General features: G+C 43.9%; 1 protein-coding gene across 2 annotated transcripts; it reads right to left on the bottom strand.

Moving 5' to 3' along the window:
* Nucleotides 1-644: 644 nt before the first annotated feature.
* LOC121547357 (F-box only protein 11-like) lies at nt 645-18,998 on the bottom strand. Of its 2 annotated transcripts, none has more exons than XM_041858605.1 (20): nt 18,681-18,998; nt 17,181-17,338; nt 16,863-16,944; nt 16,603-16,747; nt 16,261-16,390; nt 16,103-16,186; nt 15,859-15,991; nt 15,646-15,752; nt 15,424-15,535; nt 9,151-9,257; nt 8,882-9,019; nt 8,073-8,290; nt 6,841-7,021; nt 6,607-6,729; nt 6,389-6,474; nt 5,955-6,286; nt 5,739-5,846; nt 2,322-2,430; nt 2,135-2,233; nt 645-1,942 (listed from the first exon to the last, which is right to left on the bottom strand). In XM_041858605.1, the coding sequence occupies exons 1-20, from the start codon at nt 18,766-18,768 to the stop codon at nt 1,813-1,815; spliced, it is 2,670 nt and encodes an 889-aa protein (XP_041714539.1). In that variant the 5' UTR covers nt 18,769-18,998; the 3' UTR covers nt 645-1,812. The 2 variants fall into 2 exon arrangements, with proteins under 2 accessions (XP_041714539.1, XP_041714540.1); XM_041858606.1 differs by having other exon boundaries at nt 17,181-17,335.
* Between the last annotated feature and the right edge of the window lie 5,486 nt (nt 18,999-24,484).

The raw sequence follows: 24,484 nt of genomic DNA, 5'->3' as shown, positions 1-24,484 counted from the left end.
TAGACCAGAGAATCTTGTTTGTCATGTTCTGAGAGTCCTTTTGGCAAACTCCAAGCGGGCTGTCGTGCCTTTTACTGAGGAGTGGCTTCTGTCTGGGCACTCTACCATAAAGGCCTGATTGGTGGAGTGCTGCAGAGATGGTTGTCCTTCTGGAAGGCTCTGTCAGTGACCATTGGAGTCTTGGTCACCTCCCTGACCAAGGCCCTTCTCCCCCGATTGCTCTGTTTGGCCGGGCGGCCAGCTCTCGGAAGAGTCTTGGTGGTTCCAAACTTCTTCCATTTAAGAATGATGGAGGCCACTGTGTTCTTGAGGACCTTCAATGCTGCAGACATTTGTTGGTACCCTTCCCCAGAGCTGTGCCTTGACACAATCCTGTCTCCGAGCTCTACGCACAATTCCTTTTTGCTCCGACAAGCACTGGCAACTGTGTGCCCTTGTATAGACAGGTGTGTGCCTTTCCAAATCATGTCCAATCAATTGAATTTACCACAGGTGGACTCCAAGTTGTGGAAACAGGATGCACCTGAGCTCAATTTCAAAAAGTATAGCAAAGGGGTCTGAATGCACTGTATCTGCACCTGACAGTACGCAATTTTCAGGTACCACTTCTGGCTCATGAGAACTGGCAAAAAAGGATACAAAAGTTCTGCAGAATCCCTTTAATCTTACAAATGACCAGTTTAGTTTTTTTCTTTCTAGGAAATTAAACCCTTTTTGAATTCATACTAGCATCTACATAATGGTTTTTAATACTTCACAATATATTAAGTCTAGATGTTATGGTACACATGCTTACAATCCAGGCTGCCTGAAGAGCCATAGTCACCACAGGGGTAGGGAGAATAGCAGGGGGAAGTGAGGGAGACTGCAGAATAACTCATGTCCCAGTTAGAAGGCCTGATGCCTCATATCTGACCCGCTCCAGAAACAGTGGCTGCATATGAACACAACCATACACATGCACCCACAAAACAGCAATCCACACAGACGCACGCGCAACAGCCAGCCAGACACACACCTACCTTGTTCCACCGGTCCTATATCTATTAACCTGGAGAGGGTCTTTAGTGTTAAACGTGATTCTCTTTCACAGAAAGAACTGATCCACTGGGACATAAAGAGCTACTGCAGCAAGCCTGGGGCTAACAAAAATAATAACAATAATTAACATATATAAAGACATCAAAATACAGTAAGATCTTTGCTTGAAAATACAAAACTACATGAGAAAGCATTAAAATAATATAAAAGCTGAAGTGCTCGATCAAAGTTTCTCTCCCGTGAGCTGTACATGTATATATCAGCCATCTGCTGCCTAAGGACTGCAATGCTTTGGAACCAGAAGTGTCTTTCTCAGTGGGCGGGGCTAAATCTCCTCTTCCTGTCTGGGGAGGAAGTCCGATTTCCAGGACCGCGGCGAGTCGCAGAGAGGCCACAGGCAAAGGAAGTCTCTCATTGGCCACGCGCCGACAGAGTAGCCACATCCCTCTCCACACTCCCGCTCTCTCTATCCGTCCATTTGGTGTCCAGAGATGCAACGGTGAGAATCTCACGTGGCCGTTCAGTCAGTTTCTCATCACAGTATACCAGGCTAATCCAGACCAGATCGAACCAGACCAGCCCCATAGCTCCCTCTAGAAGAGACTCAGTGCAGCAGTGTCTCTGAGCTTCAGGGTTCCTCTATAACCGTCACTGCTGAGAACACCGTATTCTGGCTCCTTATGGCCACAGTTCTGTGAGTGGTGTATGACAGTGTAATGTGTGTATGTAGACTATAGGGTGTGCGTGTGTTTATGTAGTGTGTACGTGTGTTCAGTTGTGCTGCAGCGTGTTGGACTCAATGGGCGGAGCTGAGTCGTAGAGTGTGTCTGTGTCGTGTGTTGGTTCTCCAGCCAGCGTACAGGGGTTGGACAGAGTTCCCGCTCCACAATCACAGAAAAACCTACAAAGACAGAGGAGAGGGTTAGCACAGCATACAGGACAAAACAAGGAAAATATATAATTGAGGGGTCAGCCTGGTATTCTACAAATAATTATATAGTCAAGACACAGTAATGACAAGCCTTCAATTATTTTGAAACAAACACCACAAATGGGAGCATCTAGTCAGTAGTAAATGGTTGGTGCTACTCACCTATCGTGCCGTATAAACTCCACGTCGTGTCCTTGGTGACACTTCTTGATGCAGTTCACACAGATGGCGTTCCTGTCTGTCGTATTGCAGGTGTGACACCTGGACACACATAGGTAAAATAAATCAGCACTGGAGTAACCGCTGTGTAACTGACTAAAAGTCATGTATTGGCTAATTGTTTGTGTACCTGTAGAAGTCGTGCATGGGGTAGGAGGTGTAGCTGGAGATCTTGTAGAGACACTGTCCTCTGCTCACAGCTTTCTCTATGGCATCCTGATTATTCATTATCTTATTATCTGGAAGAGAGGAAGAGAGACTGCTGTGACCAATAACCTATTTTATATAGTCTAAGCCAGCCATAATGCATCTCTCGCAACAATCTGAATGAATGTGTTGTGCAAGTTGTTTTCCTCAGTCAGCTGAATGCGCCACTGATTTAGTTCATAGAATCTTGGTTACGCAAGTAACCTTCGATATCCACTATTAGCAACTGGGACAAACGGAGCGGTAATATTCCTACGAATTTGGTTATAGCTTTTCAACTGTTGAAGCTATTAGCGAATATGACCCCATTCCTGAAAGCCAAGAATCTCAGGAACACGTACGTGTCTTCTGTTTCCATCTATGACACACACAAGCTGTGAAGGGAGTGTGATGAATCTGCACAGAATGACTGGGGAAATGAACTGATTAAAGCATATACTTCCTTCGAAAAGCATTTACTTCCTTCAGACTGAAATCTGACATTACCTGATTTAACATATCTTGTGCCATAACTTTTGAGATAATGGAAATAAGGCCATTATCAAAAGATTCAAATGTATTTTACACATTTGTTTCTGATACCCCCAAGTCTCCTACAATAGAGAATGAAGTGGCTTGATGGTCCATGTTTATTTATTTATTTCACCTTTATTTAACCAGGTAAGCCAGTTGAGAACAAGTTCTCATTTACAACTGCGACCTGGCCAAGATAAAGCAAAGCAGTGCGATAAAAACAACAACACAGAGTTATATATGGGGTAAACAAAACAAAGTCAAAAATACAAACAGAAAATATATATATATACAGTGTGTGCGAATGCAGTACGTTATGTAGGTAAGGCAATAAATAGGTCATAGTGCAAAATAGTTACAATTTCGTATTAACACTGGAATGATAGATGTGCAAAAGATGATGTGCAAATAGAGATACTGGGGTGCAAAATAAATAACAATATGGGGATGAGGTAGTTGGGTGGGCTAATTTCAGAATGGCTGTGTACAGGTGCAGTGATCGGTAAGCTGCTCTGACAACTGACGCTTAAAGTTAGTGAGGGAGATAAGAGTCTCCAGCTTCAGAGATTTTTGCAGTTCGTTCCAGTCATTGGCAGCAGAGAACTGGAAGGAATGGCGGCCAAAGGAGGTGTTGGCTTTGGGGATGACCAGTGAGATATACCTGCTGGAGCGCAGACTATGGGTGGGTGTTGCTATGGTGACCAGTGAGCTAAGGTAAGACAGGGATTTGCCTAGCAGTGATTTATAGATGACCTGGAGCCAGTGGGTTTGGCGACGAATATGTAGTGAGGGCCAGCCAACAAGAGCGTACAGGTCACAATGGTGGGTAGTATATGGGGCTTTGGTGACAAAACGGATGGCACTGTGATAGACTACATCCAATTTGCAGAGTAGAGTGTTGGAGGCTATTTTGTAAATGACATCGCCGAAGTCAAGGATCGGTAGGATAGTCAGTTTTACGAGGGCATGTTTGGCAGCATGAGTGAAGGAGGCTTTGTTGCGAAATAGGAAGCCGATTCTAGATCCAACTTTTGTTTGGAGATGCTTAATGTGAGTCTGGAAGGAGAGTTTACAGTCTAACCAGACACCTAGGTATTTGTAGTTGTCCACATACTCTAGGTCAGACCCGCCGAGTGGGCGGGTGCAAGCAGCGTTCGGTTGAAGAGCATGCATGTATCTTAGACATCATGTGTGAATCCATTTGATATCATGTATGAATCAGTTTGAATTTGTGACCCCCCCCCCCCAACCCCGCTTCTCCAAGGGGTAGCCTATTGAGGTTGTTTTACAAAAGTGGCTCCTTCAGAAATATTAGTGACTACCACTGGTCTATTCCAAGAACTGACAGACTGAAATAATACTAGCATTAGCCTAAGTGCTACATTATATTAGCTAGTGCAGCTGACAGGCTGGGCTAATGTACAATAATGTAATACAGCAGTGTTTTTAGCCTATAGAGTATGTGAGCGGAGTGGAGATGGAGCAATCCCAATTTGACTGGAGTGCGGAGCGAGTTTCCCAAAGGCTGGAGCGTCGGCCTTCTCGCCCGCTCCAATTTCACTCCACTACCGCTCCAGTAGCGCTCACTTCACCAGCTCAGGGCATGCCCAGCTCAGCATGCATTTATAGGCTACTTATGTGCTGCTAATAGCCCCTTGCTTTAGCTACTGTCATGGAGTTAGCTAAACATTTTCATAAAGAAACTGATAAAACACACAGCTGCAAAATCAAGGTGACTTACAAAGATGAAGAGGACCAAGAGCAAGAGAGGGAGGGCGGTGATGTAGTGTCCACAACTAAAGAATCATAGTGGAATCTGAAAAGACACGTATCCTGAAAGCATGATGGTGTACTTACTACTTGCACATGCTTAAAGAAAGGAATGAGGTGGGTAGATAACTAAGTGTGTCATTGTAGCAAAGTATTTATAAACTACAAATCAGATCTCTTAAACATTTGTGTTGTATTATCTATACAATAGGCCATAATTGATTTTGGCCCAATAGGCCTGGCATATTCCCACGTTCAAGGAGCTTTCCATTTTGATTGGGTTATTTTTGCCTAAAAACCTTTAGGCCTACCTACAGAAACATTTCAAAACAACTCTGCATCTCTGCCCAGCCTGTCAAGAATGGCCAAAAGGATGTTTAGCATCCCCAGTGGCTCTGCAAGTGTGGCGAGGATATTCTCCGCTGCTGGCCGGCTCTCCAGGCACCATCGCATGAGCCTGAAGCCACAGACTGGCCAAACGCGTATTTCTAAAAATAAATTATAAAGGGACTAAGTCATTTTTCATTTAATTTGTATTTAATTCTAAGTAAGTCACAGCCTATACGCGAAATGTATAGACTATAATGATTTAATACAACTAAATGTTGTTTAAATGCTGAGTGCTTTGTTCCTACCAGCCTATTGTGTCGCACTCGCAAATTATTCACAATGTATTATTGTGTAGGCTATAACCTTGAAATAATAGAAATAATATAGCCTAAATAATACATTTGTGTTCCTTCTTAGGCTCCCTGTCTGGCTCCTGACCTATTTAGAGTGTTTATATGCTGTTTAATATGACATGTATCCTATTTGAAATTATGTGCAATTCTTTCATTTACCTTTTCATGTTTATTCAGGTAGTCACAAAAATAGATGGCTGTTGGTTAAATTGTGATTTTAATGAATGGAGCGAATTTGGAGCGGCAGTTTTTTATTCCTGTGAGCGCGGAGCGGTTTTTAGCGTGGCGGTTGGAATGCGATGAGCGGGATTACCAACCGCTCACATACTCGGGCCCTTAGTGCTATAATAGCCTAGCCTTTTAGCACTAGCTACCTTTCATGGTGACGTTGACCCCCGAGGCGAGGAACAGGCCTCCGAAACGGTTGTTGAAGATCTGGTTTCCCTCCAGAGTCGCTGTGGCGTGGTTGGTTATTTCGATACCTGAGACAGGAAATGACATCAACACAGATGGTGGATGAGGAGTAGGTAACAGTATCGACCAGTCAGTACGGTAAAATGTATGTAAATGTCTACACATGGGCAGCTGACCTGCAGCGAAGCCGTCAAAGATACGGTTCTTGCGGAGCACCGGGTGGCTGTTGGTGCTGATCAGAACTCCTGCCTGGGCGTTCCTGAAGATATCATTCTCCTCCAGAAGACCTCTCCCTCCGTTAAAGATACAGATGCCTCCGTCTCTCCCGTCGTGGATCTTGTTGCGTCGCAGCGTGGGGTTACTGTCTGTCTTAATCCACACGCCCGCCATGGCGTTGTCAAAGATCTCATTGTCCTCGATGAAACCCAGACCTGAGTTGTAGACCAGAATGCCTCCGTTCTGTCCTCCCCAGATCTTGTTGCGTCTGATCTTGGGGTTGCTGCCCGTTCTATAGACAACCAACACTGTTAGTGAAGCCTTCATCTAACATTAGTCAAATGTTATCATAACCACTATGTGCCCTGAATTTGACTGAAGAGGCAGGACTTACCGTATTTGAACGCCGGAGTACATGTGATTGTAGATGTCATTGTCTTCCAACACCCCATGACCATTGTCATAGAAATACACCCCTACCTGAGAGAGGGGGAGAAAGGTTGTTAAATCTGACTTTTTATAGAATAATGAGACAGGCCTCCAATTCTCACAAAAACATAGTTGTATTTTTTAAATAACAATAACTGTGAGAGAATGTGGAGTGTGTTTTACCTGTTTGCCACTGTGGATGCGGTTCCTGCGGAGGACAGGAGTGCTGCCTGTGGTCACCCAGACTCCTGCCAGCGTGTTGCTGTACACCTCGTTCTCCTCTATCACACCCTGGCCCTTCTCATGCTGCAAACACACACACACACACGATTAGATATGTTTTATCAACATCTCCTGAGATTCATAAGTCCAAGCATCTAAAGGACTGAAAAATCCAAATAGTATGTGTGTGTTTACCACGTAGATGCCGCCATGCTGTCCGTCGTGGATCTTGTTGTGGCGTACAATTGGGCAGCTATTGGTTCTGATCTGGATTCCCGCCAGAGCGTTGCCATGGATATCGTTCCCCTCGATCAGGCCACGGCCATCGCCAAATATGTACACGCCCCCCTGGTTACCGTTAAAGATTGCATTGCCCCTGGAGAATAACAGAACGGAAAGTCAACAAACAGCCCATAATACTGAGAGGTTAGTGCAGGGGTCTCCAACAGGTCGATCGCGAGCTACCAGTAACTCGCAGGCCACCTATGAGTAGCTCGCCAAATAATTCTGAAAGTACATGCAATTTGCACGTGTTCCACTGCAAACTGTCAAACAAATCTCACATGTATCAGACACCGCAAGCTCCCAGCTATTATCTAATCAACGCAACACCGACATTATCCCACCCCTGGTTAGCCACTATTGGCTTAAAAAGCCAAACCTAACACATCTGCCAATTAATTTCCAGCAATATTGCCCCGGTCTGTCTGTGTGGTGTGCACATTTGTCTATCACTCCGTGTGTAGCCAGTTGATGTGATAACCATCTTCTGGGTTGACAAATACTTTCCCCAAAACCCTCTCAATTCAATGTTTACCTGGTAGAAGTATATAATTTGTATCTATTATTTGCACACTTTGCCATGAAATGAAATGAGCAGCAGCAGTACAGAACCATCACAGATGGCACATTCCTCACTTGCTAGATGTGCAATTAAAGGGCCAGATGCGCAACTAAAGGGCCAGATGCGCAATTAAAGGGGAATTACACTCAAAAATCCATTTGATATTTTGGGGGGTCTGGAGGAAAACTAAGGTCTTCTGATGTGATTTAAGCATTGACATGAACTCGGAACATCCCATTTTGTTCTTTCTTTATGAACAATTGTAATTCTGAGAGTGAAAAACTAAAATCTAAAACCAGGAAAAATACAGAGGAAACATACTTTGGGAAAATATACAGCAGAATTTGGGAAAGAAATTTCAGATTTTTTTCCTGTCCTGCAAAGCATTCGAAATGTAATGAGTACTTTTGAGTGTCAGTGAAAATGTATGTAAATTATTTTGTTTAGGAACGTAGTAGAGAAATATAAATAGTAAAGTACAGATACCCCACAAAACTACTTAAGTAGTACTTTAAAGTATTTTTACTTAAGTACTTTACACCACTGACTGTGTGTGTGTGTGTGTGTGTGTGTGTGTGTGTACCGTATCGTAGGGTCACTGTTGGAGGTGATCCAGACTCCTGCGAAGTTGTTGGCGTAGATCTTGTTTTCTATGAACTGTCCTCGTCCTTTCTCATGCACATAGATGCCCCCTGTTTGGCCATGATGGATCTCACAGCGAACCACTGTAGGGTTAGCATACGCCTTCACCTCGAAGCCTGCTATACGATTCCTGTGGATGTTACAACTCTCAAAATAACCCTGGGGAAGAGGGAGAAGGAGAGAGAGCGATACTATCATCATTGCCATGTACAGCACAACCGTAAAGACCTCCAAAATGGTGGGTGAGAGGTAAGGGCCGTCACTAGCTTCCACAGCTACAAAGTCCTAAACCCTGCCTATTTCTAAAATGTATCTTAAAATTGTATTTTAAACCTAACCTTAACCAAACTCCTAACCTTAACCACACTGCTAACCATACGCCTAACCTTAAATTAAAGGAAAACTCCACACAAAAACTATATTTTGCTATTTGTTTCATTAGTCCATTGTTGATATAGTCCCCAAAATGTTTTGCATGTCAGCAATCAAGTTTTCAAGATATGTAACTTTCAAAATACAGAAATATGGCCCGTATGATGCATTTTGCATCATATGATGCTGCGTTTTGCAATTGACTAATGAAACAAATACCAAAAGATAGTTTTTGGGTGGAGTTTTCCTTTAAGACCAAAAAGCAAATTTTTGTTTTCATTAATCTTTACGATACAGCCAATTTTGACTTTGAGGCTGTGGAATCTAGTGGAAAGCAGATATAAAAGAGGTTTGACGTTAAAGGTCAGAGTGAGATACCATGCCATGGTCGAAGGTGAAGACTCCTACATCTCGGCCGTGGTGAATGTGGTTTCGTCTGATGATGGGGTTGCCGTGGTTTTTTACCCAGATTCCCGCCAATGCATTATTACTAATCTCATTATCCTCATAGATACCCTGCAATACATTATCACATCATTATCATCATAGATACCATGCAGGAATACACACAGTCAGAGAGGGTGTTTAAGTGTGGTTAATGATGTGTGTGTGTGTGCGCATGGTAGGTAATGTAAGTGTGCGTTTACCTGTGCATGGTCGGTGATGTAAAGTCCAACGTTTTCACAGTCGCTGATGTTGCAGTGTTTGATGCTAGGACACGCCCCCTGGCCACTCACACAGACAGCCGAGCCCACTGGAGTAGGGACAAACTACATTACCCAACATGCCCCACTGGAGACAAACTACATCAGGGATCATCAACTAGATTCAGCCGCGGGCCGATCTTTTCTTGAGCGGCTGGTCATGGGGCCGGAAAATAATTACAAATAATTTGTAGACAGCAAATTGCCCGCAAGAAGCCCAAACAGATATATTTGACTAAAACAATCATTTCAAACCTTGCTTCCATTTATATACAATCCCATCTCTCACTATTACACGTGGGAATACTTTGGAACAGATTTCCAAAATTAAAATCACATGGAGCTGATTTGCTTGGTTTTAACAGTTTTCTGTCCCAAACAAACTATATATATATATATATATATATATATATATATATATATATATATACACATACACAGTGAGGGAAAAAAGTATTTGATCCCCTGCTGATTTTGTACGTTTGCCCACTGACAAAGAAATGATCAGTCTATAATTTTAATGGTAGGTTTATTTGAACAGTGAGAGACAGAATAACAACAACAAAAATCCAGAAAAACGCATGTCAAAAATGTTATAAATTGATTTGCATTTTAATGAGGGAAATAAGTATTTGACCCCCTCTCAATCAGAAAGATTTCTGGCTCCCAGGTGTCTTTTATACAGGTAACGAGCTGAGATTAGGAGCACACTCTTAAAGGGAGTGCTCCTAATCTCAGCTTGTTACCTGTATAAAAGACACCTGTCCACAGAAGCAATCAATCAATCAGATTCCAAACTCTCCACCATGGCCAAGACCAAAGAGCTCTCCAAGGATGTCAGGGACAGGATTGTAGACCTACACAAGGCTGGAATGGGCTACAAGACCATCGCCAAGCAGCTTGGTGAGAAGGTGACAACAGTTGGTGCGATTATTCGCAAATGGAAGAAACACAAAAGAACTGTCAATCTCCCTCGGCCTGGGGCTCCATGCAAGATCTCACCTTGTGGAGTTGCAATGATCATGAGAACGGTGAGGAATCAGCCCAGAACTACACGGGAGGATCTTGTCAATGATCTCAAGGCAGCTGGGACCATAGTCACCAAGAAAACAATTGGTAACACACTACGCCGTGATGGACTGAAATCCTGCAGCACCCGCAAGGTCCCCCTGCTCAAGAAAGCACATCTACATGCCCGTCTGAAGTTTGCCAATGAACATCTGAATGATTCAGAGGAGAACTGGGTGAAAGTGTTGTGGTCAAATGAGACCAAAATCGAGCTCTTTGGCATCAACTCAACTCGCCGTGTTTGGAGGAGGGGGAATGCTGCCTATGACCCCAAGAACACCATCCCCACCGTCAAACATGGAGGTGGAAACATTATGCTTTGGGGGTGTTTTTCTGCTAAGGGGACAGGACAACTTCACTGCATCAAAAGGAAGATGGACGGGGCCATGTACCGTCAAATCTTGGTTGAGAACCTCCTTCCCTCAGCCAGGGCATTGGAAATGGGTCGTGGATGGGTATTCCAGCATGACAATGTCCCAAAACACACGGCCAAGGCAACAAAGGAGTGGCTCAAGAAGAAGCACATTAAGGTCCTGGAGTGGTCTAGCCAGTCTCCAGACCTTAATCCCATAGAAAATCTGTGGAGGGAGCTGAAGGTTCGAGTTGCCAAATGTCAGCCTCAAAACCTTAATGACTTGGAGAAGATCTGCAAAGAGGAGTGGGACAAAATCCCTCCTGAGATGTGTGCAAACCTGGTGGCCAATTACAAGAAACGTCTGACCTCTGTGATTGCCAACAACGGTTTTGCAACCAAGTACTAAGTCATGTTTTGCAGAGGGGTCAAATACTTATTTCCCTCATTAAAATGTACATCAATTTATAAAATTTTTGACATGCGTTTTTCTGGATTTTTTTGTTGTTATTCTGTCTCTCACTGTTCAAATAAACCTACCATTAAAATTATAGACTGATCATTTCTTTGTCAGTGGGCAAACTTACAAAATCAGCAGGGGGTCAAATACTTTTTTCCCCTCACTGTGTGTGTATATATTATATATATATATATATATATATACACACACACATACACACACACACACACACACACACACACACACACACACACACACATACATACATACACACACATACATATACATCCATACATACACACACACACACACACTACCGGTCAAAAGTTTTAGAACACCTACTCATTCAAGGGTTTTTCTTTATTTTTTAAAACTATTTTCTACATTGTAGAATATTAGTGAAGACATCAAAACTATGAAATAACACATATGGAATCATGTAGCAAAAAAAGTGTTAAACAAATCAAAATATATTTCATATTTGAGATTCTTCAAATAGCCACCCTTTGCCTTGATGACAGCTTTGCACACTCTTGGCATTCTCCCAACTAGCTTATCCTGGAATGCTTTTCCAACAGTCTTGAAGGAGTTCCCACATATGCTGAGCACTTGTTGGCTGCTTTTCCTTCACTCTGCGGTCCGACTCATCCCAAAACATCACAATTTGGTTGAGGTTGGGGGAATGTGGAGGCCAGGTCATCTGATCCAGCACTCCATCGCTCTCCTTCTTGGTAAAATAGCCCTTACACAGCCTGGAGGTGTGTTGGGTCATTGTCCTGTTGGAAAACAAATGACAGTCCCACTCAGCCCAAACCAGATGGAATGGCATATTGCTGCAGAATGCTGTGGTAGCCATGCTGGTTAAGTGTGCCTTGAATTATAAATAAATCACAGACAGTGTCACCAGCAAAGCACCACCACACCACAACACCTCCTCCTCCATGCTTTACTTTGGGAAATACACATGTGGAGATCATCCATTCACCGACACCACGTCTCACAAAGATATGGCGGTTGGAACCAAACATTTCCAATTTGGACTCCAGACCAAAGGCCACATTTCCACTGGTCTAATGTCCATTGCACGTGTTTCTTGGCCCAAGCAGGTCTCTTCTTATTGGTGTCCTTTAGTAGTGGTGAAGATGGCGCCGGAGGAGATGGCTGCCGTTTTACAGCCCTCTAACCAATTGTGCTATTGTGTGTGTTTTTTCACGTTATTTGTAATTTATTCTGTACATAATGTTTCTTCCACCGTCTCTTATGACCAAAAAGAGCTTCTGGATATCAGGACAGCGATTACTCATCGTATTGGACGAAGATTTTTTTCTTCAACGAGTCGGACGCAAAGGATATTCTACAGACACACGACAAGGCCCAAATCCCCGTCATTCGCATGAGAAAGAGACAGAGATATCGTGGACGTAGGTCGGGGTGCCTTGTAAGGATCCGACAGCGAGCGAGTAAGCTGCCTCTTCCATCAATCCTATTAGCCAACGTACAATCATTTGAAAACAAAATGGACGACCTAAGATCAAGGACATCCTACCAACGGGACATTAAAAACTGTAATATCTTCTGTTTCACTGAGTCGTGGCTGAACGACGACAGGGGTCAAATACTTATTTCCCTCATTAAAATTCGAATCAATTCATAACATTTTTTACATGCATTTTTCTGGATTTTTTTGTTGTTATTCTGTCTCTCACTGTTCAAATAAACCTACCATTAAAATTATAGACTGATCATGTCTTTGTCAGTGGGCAAACGTACAAAATCAGCAGGGGATCAAATACTTGTGTGTGTGTGTGTATATATATATATATATATATATCACATACATACACACACACAACTCGTTAAAAACTGTATAAAAGACACCTGTCCACACACTCAATCAAACAGACTCCAACCTCTCCACAATGGCCAAGACCAGAGAGATGTGTAAGGACATCAGGGATAAAATTGTAGACCTGCACAAGGCTGGGATGGGCTACAGGACAATAGGCAAGCAGCTTGGTGAGAAGGCAACAACTGTTGGCATAATTATTAGAAAATGGAAGAAGTTCAAGATGACGGTCAATCACCCTCGGTCTGGGGCTCCATGCAAGATCTCACCTCGTGGGGCATCAATGATCATGAGGAAGGTGAGGGATCAGCCCAGAACTACACGGCAGGACCTGGTCAATGACCTGAAGAGAGCTGGGACCACAGTCTCAAAGAAAACCATTAGTAACACACTACGCCATCATGGATTAAAATCCTGCAGCGCACGCAAGGTCCCCCTGCTCAAGCCAGCGCATGTCCAGGCCCGTCTGAAGTTTGCCAATGACCATCTGGATGATCCAGAGGAGGAATGGGAGAAGGTCATGTGGTCTGATGAGACAAAAATATAGCTTTTTGGTCTAAACTCCACTCGCCGTGTTTGGAGGAAGAAGAAGGATGAGTACAACCCCAAGAACACCATCCCAACCGTGAAGCATGGAGGTGGAAATATCATTCTTTGGGGATGCTTTTCTGCAAAGGGGACAGGACGACTGCACCGTATTGAGGGGAGGATGGATGGGGCCATGTATCGCGAGATCTTGGCCAACAACCTCCTTCCCTCAGTAAGAGCATTGAAGATGGGTCTTCCAGCATGACAACGACCCGAAACACACAGCCAGGGCAACTAAGGAGTGGCTCTGTAAGAAGCATCTCAAGGTCCTGGAGTGGCCTAGCCAGTCTCCAGACCTGAACCCAATAGAACATCTTTGGAGGGAGCTGAAAGTCCGTATTGCCCAGCGACAGCCCCGAAACCTGAAGGATCTGGAGAAGGTCTGTATGGAGGAGTGGGCCAAAATCCCTGCTGCAGTGTGTGCAAACCTGGTCAAGACCTACAGGAAACGTATGATCTCTGTAATTGCAAACAAAGGTTTCTGTACCAAATATTAAGTTCTGCTTTTCTGATGTATCAAATACTTATGTGATGCAATAAAATGCAAATTAATTACTTAAAAATCATACAATGTGATTTTCTGGATTTCCGTCTCTCACAGTTGAAGTGTACCTATGATAAAAATTACAGACCTCTACATGCTTTGTAAGTAGGAAAACCTGCAAAATCGGCAGTGTATCAAATACTTGTTCTCACCACTGTATATGGGACGGCTGTCAATCTTTTGGTCCTTAAATTAAACTGGTAAACTTTATTTATCACAATTTTCTTTAACCAATTATGTTCTTTAATGCAAGGCCAACAGACAAGTTCCTTACTTTTTCCTCCTTCCACTTTCCTCTTCCATTTTCGCGGTAATGCTGCAATTATTTGGTTGTAATTTTGGGTAGAGCAGACATTTGTTGGTTAAGGGCTTGTAAGAAAGCATTTCACTAAGGTCTACACCTGTTGTATTCGGCACATGTGGCAAATACAATTTGATTTGCAGGAATTTGACCATGAAGGCCTGATTCACACAGTCCCCTCTGAACAGTTGATGTTGAGATGTGTCTGTGATGAACTCTGAAGCATTTATTGGGCTGCAATTTCTGAGGCTGGTAGCTCTAATGAACTTATCCTCTGCAGCAGAGGTATCTCTGGGTCTTCCATTCCTGTGACGGTCCTCATGAGAGCCAGTTTCATCATAGCGCTTGATGGGTTTTGCGACTGCACTTGAAGAAACTTTCAAAGTTCTTGAAATGTTCCGTATTGACTGACCTTCATGTCTTAAAGTCATGATGGACTGTCGTTTCTCTTTGCTTATTTGAGCTGTTCTTGCCATAATATGGACTTGTTTTTTTACCAAATAGGGCTATCTTCTGTATACCCCACTACTTTGTCACAACACAACACAACTGATTGGTTCAAACGCATTAAGAAGGAAAGAAATTCCACAAATTAACTTTTAAGAAGACACACCTGTTAATTGAAATGCATTCCAGGTGACTACCTCATGAAGCTGGTTGAGAGAATGCCTAGAGTGTGCAGAGCTGTCATCAAGGCAAAGGGTGGCTATTTGAAGAATCTCAAATATAAAATATATTTTGATTTGTTTAACACTTTTTTGGTTACTACATGATGCCATATGTGTTATTTCATAGTTTTGATGTCTTCACTTTTATTCTATAATGTAGAAAATAGTAAAAATAAAGAAAAACCCTTTACCTTTGACTGGTACTGTGTGTGTGTGTGTGTGTGTGTGTATATATATATATATATATATATTTTTTTTTTCTTCTTCTCAGATAACTTGGTGAACCAAATAAAATCACCAGCGGGCCACCAGTTAGCGAACCCTTTACTACATTATCTAACATGCTCCACAGGAGAAACAAACACGCCCAACTGCAGACTGTGCATTACCTGTGCAGGTAGATCTGATGATACAGTGGTCTATGTTGGGAGAACAGTTGACAGTGATCTCCAGACAGTGGTGTGCATTGTGGTGCTGAGCAGACTTATCATCTGGGTTAAACTGAATATGAAACACAGGAGGTTAGAGGGGAGGTGTGTGTAATGGGGTCTATACAATAGTGCGTGCGTGTGTGTTAGTGTTTCTGAGCTGGGTCTGTGTTTGCAGTGTACCCTGATGGTCATGTATCCCACGTAGGCATCCTCTGATCCTTCCATGAAGACAAACGTTGAGTCTCTGGTGTTCTCAATCACCACCTTATCAGAAACCTTACCCGGAGCTACATACACACACACAAAAAGAAAGGCAGTTTCTACCGTAAGTAGAAGATCATACATACAGAAGTAGAAACAGCAAGACACGCAGAGACAGACCACACACAGTACCTGCTCCGATCATGGTGATGGGGGACTCTATGTAGATCCACTCGTCAGTGTAGATCCCAGAGTGCACGAAGATCAGCCCTTCAAAATGAGCCTCCTGCACCCCTCCTAATGCATCCTCTATCGTGTCATAGTACTGGAAACACAAACACGGTTACGTAAATTCAAGCAAAATTGGAGCTGGCTGACAGCCATACTGAAAATGTGTTTTCAATGGACCATGAGTATGTGTGCGCGTGCGTCTTACCAGCATATTCTCCCTGCCTTTGTACCTCCCAGGGTTGCTGTAGAAATGTTCAGCAAAGCCTGGCTTCACATGGGCTCCTTTATACTGCAACAATTTAAAAACAATGTTAAAGTAACATGAACACAACGCTTATCTAACCACACACACACTCTACCCACCAGTTGTTGGAAGCTGTCCTTCCAGGGGTTGGGGTGGTCGTGTTCCTCAGCGCTGACCTGGTAGAACTTGCCTGGCTCAGGGTGCATCATGGGACGTGTGTACTCAAACACCTCCATGTACAGACGCTTCCTGGACACACACAGAGAGGGCAAATGTCAACTCCCGGCGTAGAGGGTTGCACGAACTAACAGCCTTCATATCAGTATGGACCAGTAGTGGTCGATAGTGACTTGATTTTTCTTGTGACATGTCAGTTAACTATAATGGGCAAGAAAATATTAGGTTATGCATGTTTGTGTTCCTTCAGTATAGAGTCACAGTCGACGGAAGTGTGTGTGTACCAGAGTATAGGGTCGTTGGCTAGCTGGCTGAAGCGTTTGCAGACGCAGGCGGTCTGACAGAGGTCCTGCTCCAGGAGGTATGAGAAGATCTTCAGAACCACCTCATCTGGAAGCTTCTGTTGCAGGTACTGCTCTGCTGGAGCCGCTACAAACACACACAGAGTTTCCATTAGTATTTATAGATGATGCATACACAGATGTAGAAAGACCATGCAGACACATCACATCATTGACTTGTACACCTAGACACACATTGTTACCTGACAGTTCGTGGCTTTTGCCGGAGACTCTGGCCCGTTTGGCTCGGTGGCCAAAGTGTTCTGTTGTCGAGGTGGATGCTCCCTGTGTCAGAATAACACACATCAGCAACACACACACTCTGCTACCTCCCCCAATGACTGACACACACTTAAACATCGTCTCTGTCACACTCACAACTACACTGTCCTCTACCTTTCTCCCGAAATATACACTGGTGCTAAAGGGAGTTTACACCAAGTTTCAAAACCAGTCCTTTCCTTTTAAAGCAATTAAAGGGAAGTGAACAAGCACAGAATGGTGCTCTCTCTCTGTCTGACCTCCATAGCGGTCTTGCTGGGGCAGGCCACTGCAGTACTGGAGGCTGTTCTCTTTGGCAATAGAGACTTGCGTCGGAGTTGGTAGGGGCTGTTCCCAGCTGCAGGCCCGGACTCCTCCACAGCCACCTCCGCTGCTGCAGCTGGAGCCTGCTCATCTGCTGGACTCACAGAGGACACAGTCAGAACACAGTCTGACAGATACAGCACAAAGACACACACGTCTTCTCTTTCAGCACAGTTCAACTGACTGCATCCTCTCTCAGCACAGTTCAACAGACAAAGATCGGCAGGCAGGTGACATTTAAACACCATCCACCCACACAGATCTCTACTGTACTGCAGTTGGTAGGGGAGTACAGGGCTGATTACAAAACACAGGTTAGTAATGACAGCTGATCACTGGCATTCTAGTTGGCCTTTTTTTTTTTTTTTTACACTTTCAGGCCATTCACAGACTGGGTGGTGTCATGGTTGTGTTTGATTGACTGCATATAATATATGACAGGGGCAGGCTGTTGTTTTGCAGGGCTGTGTGGCTGACTAACAAAGGTTGGTGATTGATAACCGCAGATGCGTCCCCCCACAATACCCTTCCCTTTTCTAGCTGGACACCGGCCTCTGTCCCGTCACACTGTGATACTATAGCCACAGCCCCGATAAGCCACGAACAGTTGACCTGACGGCAACCTGGCCGCAGACTTGCCGGGGGCGACCAGTCCTGCACTGAGTCAAAACTCAACTAACGTTAGTTACGTAGCTAACTAGCTCGTAAATCCGTCGTGTAAACAAACATACAGCTAGCCAGCTAACGCGTTAGCGCTCAGTCAGACAAAATTGTTTAGCTTGTTTAACTAGTAGTTAGCTAGTTAGGTAAATTAAATAACTACGGTAGCCGATGAATGTGAGCCACGGAGTTATGTACCGTTAGCTGGTTGACTGCTTAGCAAGAAAATGAACCGGTCAAAATTGCGGCTGATAGATATTCATATCAGTTGGCTAGTAACGTTAGCAAACTTAGTTAGTTGCTGGAGGATGGGTGGATGTCTAGCACACCCCAAAATGGCAGTCCAAAAACGCAACGCAGATTAATTTCGTCAGAAGCGTTACAGTTGATAGCTAACGTCAGTGAGCTAGTAACGTTAACTGCCCTGACCATGACACGGCCTGGCAAAGTCAGTGCAAATATATATATAGATTTGGTCAGTGGGTTCGCCATGGTCGTCGTTATAGCTGCGTAGTGTGGGCTAGTTCTTTAGCTAGTCGCCTTACTAGCTGACTAGTTAACGTTACACAGGCAAAGCATTCACTAACGTCGTTACCCCTAGCCCCACTGGTAGCCACAGTCACTCAAGCAAAACAAAGCGCGGCCTGGCCTGGGCCACAGAGCGACAAGCCTTTTCCTAAATAACACCCAGACAGTTGAGGCTGGGGTCACAGTGGAACCTTGCCGCCCTGACACGACTACAGCCCCTACAGTGCTCTGACGGTGGTCCCGCTCACCTCGGTCGCCCTCGTTCTGGTCGGGCTGCACCGGGCGCGGCCTTGAGACTCGCCTGGGTCTCCGGTTGGTGGCTCTGACGGAGTTCATTTGCGGAGTCGGTTGTTAAAATACAAAACGCTTTCCTCGACCGTCCACTTTGCGCTTTAACACCAGGCCTCGACTACAACCCCGTGCGCCTGTCTCTCTCAAACCACCCACCGCGCTAGCTATCTACCCGAGGTGTAGTTAGTGTTTTTCGGACTGCTTCCTCCTGCACTGCTCTCTACCAGTTCCGTCTCTGTATCTAGCAGGAGGAGCCATTAACTCACACCGGGACAGTCAGAGGATGTCTGCCACCAATCCTGAACTCACAGCGACCTCCTGTGGCCAATAATAGACAGGTCCTCTTGAGCAGGGGTTCTCAAAGTGGGGTCCGAAGTACTTTTTAAAAACATTTCATGTTTTTAATGAATATTACTAACAACATATTAAATTAATTTAGGCCAAGGGATCCGTGAAATAAGTTTAGAGTGTGTAATAGAATATAATGTAATCATGGGCCGACACATTGGCCAACTGGACCGGAGCCAGTAAAAACGTGTGGGGCCAGTGGATCTGCCAGTTGATGGCCCAACCAGTAACATCTCAGCAGGGGTGGATTGGCCATCTGGCAATTCTGGCAAATGCCAGATGGGCTGGACCATTTTTCTGTTGGGTGGGCTGGTCAAAATTGACACACAAATATATATTTTTATATAAAAAATAAATAAATGAACAGGTGACATGGCCAGCGGCCCATGGGCCTCTTAAGTAAAAAAACAAAACATGAATGTTACGCAATTTCTCTATTATAATCATCTATAATGAGCCTTTGGCTGATCAGTGGGCAACACCCGGTTTTCTGATAGGCTGAGCTGAGGTAATGCAAACTCACATTCAAAGTCAAACACTACATCAGCAAAGAGACCTGCTCCTACTGTCATCAGTTAGACAGCCAAGGTCAAATCAAATCAAATTTTATTGGTCACACACATATTTAGCAGAGGTTATTGCGGGTGTAGTGGAATGCTTGTGTTCCTAGCTCCAACAGTGCAGTAGTATCTAACAATTCACAACAATACACAAATCTAAAAGTAAAATAATGAAATATATAAATATTAGGACGAGCAATGTCGGAGTGACATTGACTAAATGCAGTAGAATAGAATACAGTATATACATACGAGATAGCAGTATGTAAACATTATTAAAGTGACTAGTGTTCCATTATTAAAATGCCAGTGATTCCATGTCTATGTATATAAGGCAGCAGCCTCTAAGAAGGTGCAGGGCTGAGAAGCCGGGTGGTAGCCGGCTAGTGATGGCTATTTAACAGTCTGATGGCCTTGAGATAGAAGCTGTTTTTCAGTCTCTCGGTCCCAGCTTTGATGCACCTGTACTGACCTCGCCTTCTGGATGATAGCGGGGTGAACAGGCCGTGGCTCGAGTGGTTGATGTCCTTGATTATCTTTTTGGCCTTCCTGTGACATCGGGTGCTGGAGGTGTCCTGGAGGGCAGGCAGTGTGCCCCCGGTGATGCGTTGGGCAGACCGTACCACCCTCTGGAGAGCCCTGTGGTTGCGGGCGGTGCAGTTGCCGTACCAGGCGGTGATACAGCCAGACAGGATGCTCTCAATTGTGCATCTGTAAAAGTTTGTGAGGTTCTTAGGGGCCAAGCCAAATTTCTTCAGCCTCCTGAGGTTGAAGAGGCGCTGTTGCGCCTTCTTCACCACACTGTCTGTGTGGGTGGACCATTTCAGATTGTCAGTGATGTGTACACCGAGGAACTTTAAGCTTTCCACCTTCTCCAGTGCGGTCCCGTCTATGTGGATAGGGGCGTGCTTCCTCTGCTGTCTCCTGAAGTCCACGATCAGCTCCTTCATTTTGTTGACATTGAGGGAGAGGTTATTTTCCTGGCACCACTCCGCCAGGGCCCTCACCTCCTCCCTGTAGGCTGACTCGTCATTGTTGGTAATCAGGCTTACTACTGTTGTGTCGTCTGCAAACTTGATGGTTGAGTTGGAGGCGTGCGTGGCCATGCAGTCATGGGTGAACAGGGAGTACAGGAGGGGGCTTAGCATGCACCCTTGTGGGGCCCCTGTGTTGAGGATCAGCGAAGTGGAGGTGTTGTTTCCTACCTTCACTACCTGGGGGCGGCCCATCAGGAAGTCCAGGACCAGTTGAAGTGGGTCTAGGGTGTCAGGTAAGGTAGAGGTGATATGATCCTTAAGTAGCCTCTCAAAGCACTTCATGATGACAGAAGTGAGTGCTACGGGGCAATAGTCATTTAGTTCAGTTACCTTTGCTTTCTTGTGCACAGGAACAATGGTGGACACTGATCTTAAAAAACGGAAAGGGTGCCTATAAATGTAGAAAGAGCCCATTCTACATTGTCACTTCACTCAAAACGTAACATTTTTGGATGGTTAAAACCATGTTGGTCACAGTACAGTGCATTATCCTCATGATTCCTGTAATTAAAGTGTGTGCCCTGCCCCTGCGCCTGTTTTGCTGGGGCCTGCTGCTGTAATGAGCGAGCCACTCTCCTCTCCCCATGCCCTCGAAAAAATGTTTTCTGATCATATAACATTTCAAAATTAAATTGTGGGAAAAACATTGCTTTGGAAGCTTCTTCCACTTGTCCCTGTCGAAGAGAGGGCCTCAGCTTTCTATAGGTATTATTTCTCAACTCTCAATATTCAGCTCAATAGCAACTATTTTACAACCATGATATTTGATAAGGCTTTGAGATATGGATTGACGCGTGCGCTAAATGCGCACCGGCCATTGCGAGGGCATAGGCCTATAGGTCTAATGGGTAATAGCCTACAACTGCAAAGTTTTTTTTAAGGACATTACATTTACTGTTGGATGAATACATGGCTACTAACAGTGGATAGTATATATTTAGAGTTAGCGATCTAGTTAATGTGTTCCTTGGGCGTTGAACCACAAATTAATTAGCCTATGATATTAGTTAGTGCACATAAATATGTATGTAATTTATCTCTATTGATAAAACAAAATCTGGAAATTCTGGAGTCCTATTTTGACAGTAAAATATACTATAGTCTAATTGTCAACCCAAAATTCACCAACAATCACTGGATTAGGTTGTGCAAAATATCTTGAGTCATGCATTCCTGCTTGGACGTGTTAGATTAAACAACTTATTTCTTGAATACCTCAGTAGTCTATTTATTACACTTCTTAATAAAGCACTATGAATGACTTTATAAGATGATTACTCATGACTTGGGTGTATGGGTCCGACCAATTCATGGGCTGGTGCCTGTGCCACCAACTGTAAAAGTTAGTGACACTAGGGGAAAATATTAGTCTGGAGCCCTGTAATAATAATTAACACTTAGGGTAGTTGTTGATTCAGGGGAACACAGGACAGGCACTAATTTGCAATATAGCCAAAGTCGTTAGCTTGGTTTTTATAACGTATAAGGCTTAAGCAGACAGACATACAGACAGAGAACAAAAGACGCACAGGGTGACAGCAGAAAAGATGCTGAGACAGACAGCACAACAGGGAGGCAAACAAAATGGCTACAGCAGAGGCACAGATATAGTGGTGAGTTGTATCTCCAGTGTATTTTTACATATTGTATTTGTTTTAAACATGAGCTGGTTAAAAAAGAGGAGGGGGACCATGTCTCACCAGTCACTGGTACAGAAATGGTTGAGAAACGCTGAACTCTACTGACAATGTTATGTGTCAGCACTACTGCCTGTGTCTAAGTGTAGAATCAGGGTTAGGGTGACCACATTTAAAATGCCCAAATGCGGGACAACAGGATGATTTTGCGAAACATTCACAAGACAGTGTAACCTACATTAATAAACAAATTTGCGAGCACACCTAACTTCAAAATAGACCATGGCACCATCACTGTCAATCATGAATGGTAATTCTTCTCGTTTTACCAGTGAAACGTCCAAACTGCATCTCCATGCCAATCATTTGATCTCAATCAGTTTTTCATGGGAATATGCATTTAGATATCCTTGAATTACTGTTTCGTAAGCAAATTAGAGCAGATGGTGTTAACAAACTATATAGCCTTCCTGTATTTTGTTTCAATCAAAGCACATTCTGCCTAGTGGTGCACGCTGTTGAGTTTTGGCCCCATTATAATTTTTGGGGTCTATTCAGATAACCATCCTAAAATATCATAAGAAATTAGTTTTTTTTTTGGTGTAACAGTAACATTATACTGTAATTGTGATCTTCGAAGACATTGATTCAGCTTTGATCTAACTTTACTAAATGAGCACCATTGTGAGAAGTGGTGCTCAGGTGTGCTCAAGCAGCACTACAGCACTACACCCCTGCAGTCCGCTGCACCGACCAAGCAATTTAAATGTAGCCTACTCTTCATGCAGAAAATCTTTTATGAAAATCTTGGAATATTTGGCTAAGGAAACATTTCTGGTTGGTCTCAGGGAATGTAAAACAGTTAGGATGAGAGCAGTGGAGATTTTAGCATGTAAATCTTGGTGGGGTAAACTAAACAAATTTTTGTTTAGATGCATGCCAGCAAAGCCACTTCACAACACAACACAACACAACACTAAACAATACATTAATTGCACTATAACGGTGCCAAACGGTGCTCACAAACTGTTAGGGCCTACATAAAGCTGTCCTAACAGCAGAGTCCCAACACCTTACCACTGCTACACCTAGCTATCAGCGGAGCCTTGTCTGGCAGGGAAACAGTTCATTCAGCCTCATTTACTGCCTTTTAAAAAACATGGCTGACTTGCTTAAACAAATGTGGTTTCTGCTGACAATTGAGATGTACAAACTATGGCATTAGGGGATGACGAGCGGATAAGAGGCATGGGCCGTTGTTACAGTATTCTCCCTGTACACCAAGTCAGAACCATAGGATGAATAAAGGGGGTATATAAGCAGACAATGAAAGCTCTTACAATATTTGAGGATTACATTTCTCTAAAACGGGCTATAGGCTACATGTGCACCACCAAGCCAGAACAGCAGACAAAATTATGAGGGGAAAAGTGACCAAATTTTTAGGGTGAGGCACATTGGCTACTAACAGCTTACTACACAACATACACTTAGTATTACTTTCTTAGCTACAGACAGTATACATATCTCCCTGGCATATTACATCATTTATGCAGCAGCATACAAGACATTTTTGGACCCACCTTGTTGTGCTGTGCTCACTTGAACAGGACGGTGGTGCGGCGGTCCTTCATGGGCACAATTTTGTCATCAAACTTTGTCATCAAAGTCTGGCATTCTCTGGATGTAGGGTGCTTTCAAGACAACTGGGAACTGAAAAAAACAAGGTCGAATCATGATGACGTCAGTGATCTTCTAGTCGGAACTCTAGAAGAGGCCCAAGTTCCCGACTTGCAATTCTGATGACCGTTCAAAACGTATTTTCCCAGTCGGAGCTCGTTTCTTTCAGAGTTCCCAGTTGTCTTGAACTCACTGAAGTCAGATTTCCTAGTTCCAAGTTTCCAGTTGTTTTGTGTGCGTTAGAAGTCTTGCTGGATTGGCAGCATGGCCAATGTTAAATGTTTATCCTTTTAACCTTGGAAAAGAGACCCTTAAACCCAGACTTGGGACCACACACCCACTCCACTGAATATCAGGCTAGTGATTGCTTTGCAATGCTTGCAGTTAGCCACTGATTCCTTCCAAACCACTCATTGTTGAATTTGCGATTTCCAACTTGTTGTGTAATATATATGTCCAATGGCCGATGGGCACCAATATGTTTTATCTATAATTTCTC

Source organism: Coregonus clupeaformis, chromosome 31, assembly GCF_020615455.1.
Source record: "Coregonus clupeaformis isolate EN_2021a chromosome 31, ASM2061545v1, whole genome shotgun sequence".
NCBI lineage: Eukaryota > Metazoa > Chordata > Actinopteri > Salmoniformes > Salmonidae > Coregonus > Coregonus clupeaformis.
This window is presented reverse-complemented; position numbering and strand designations above follow the sequence as displayed.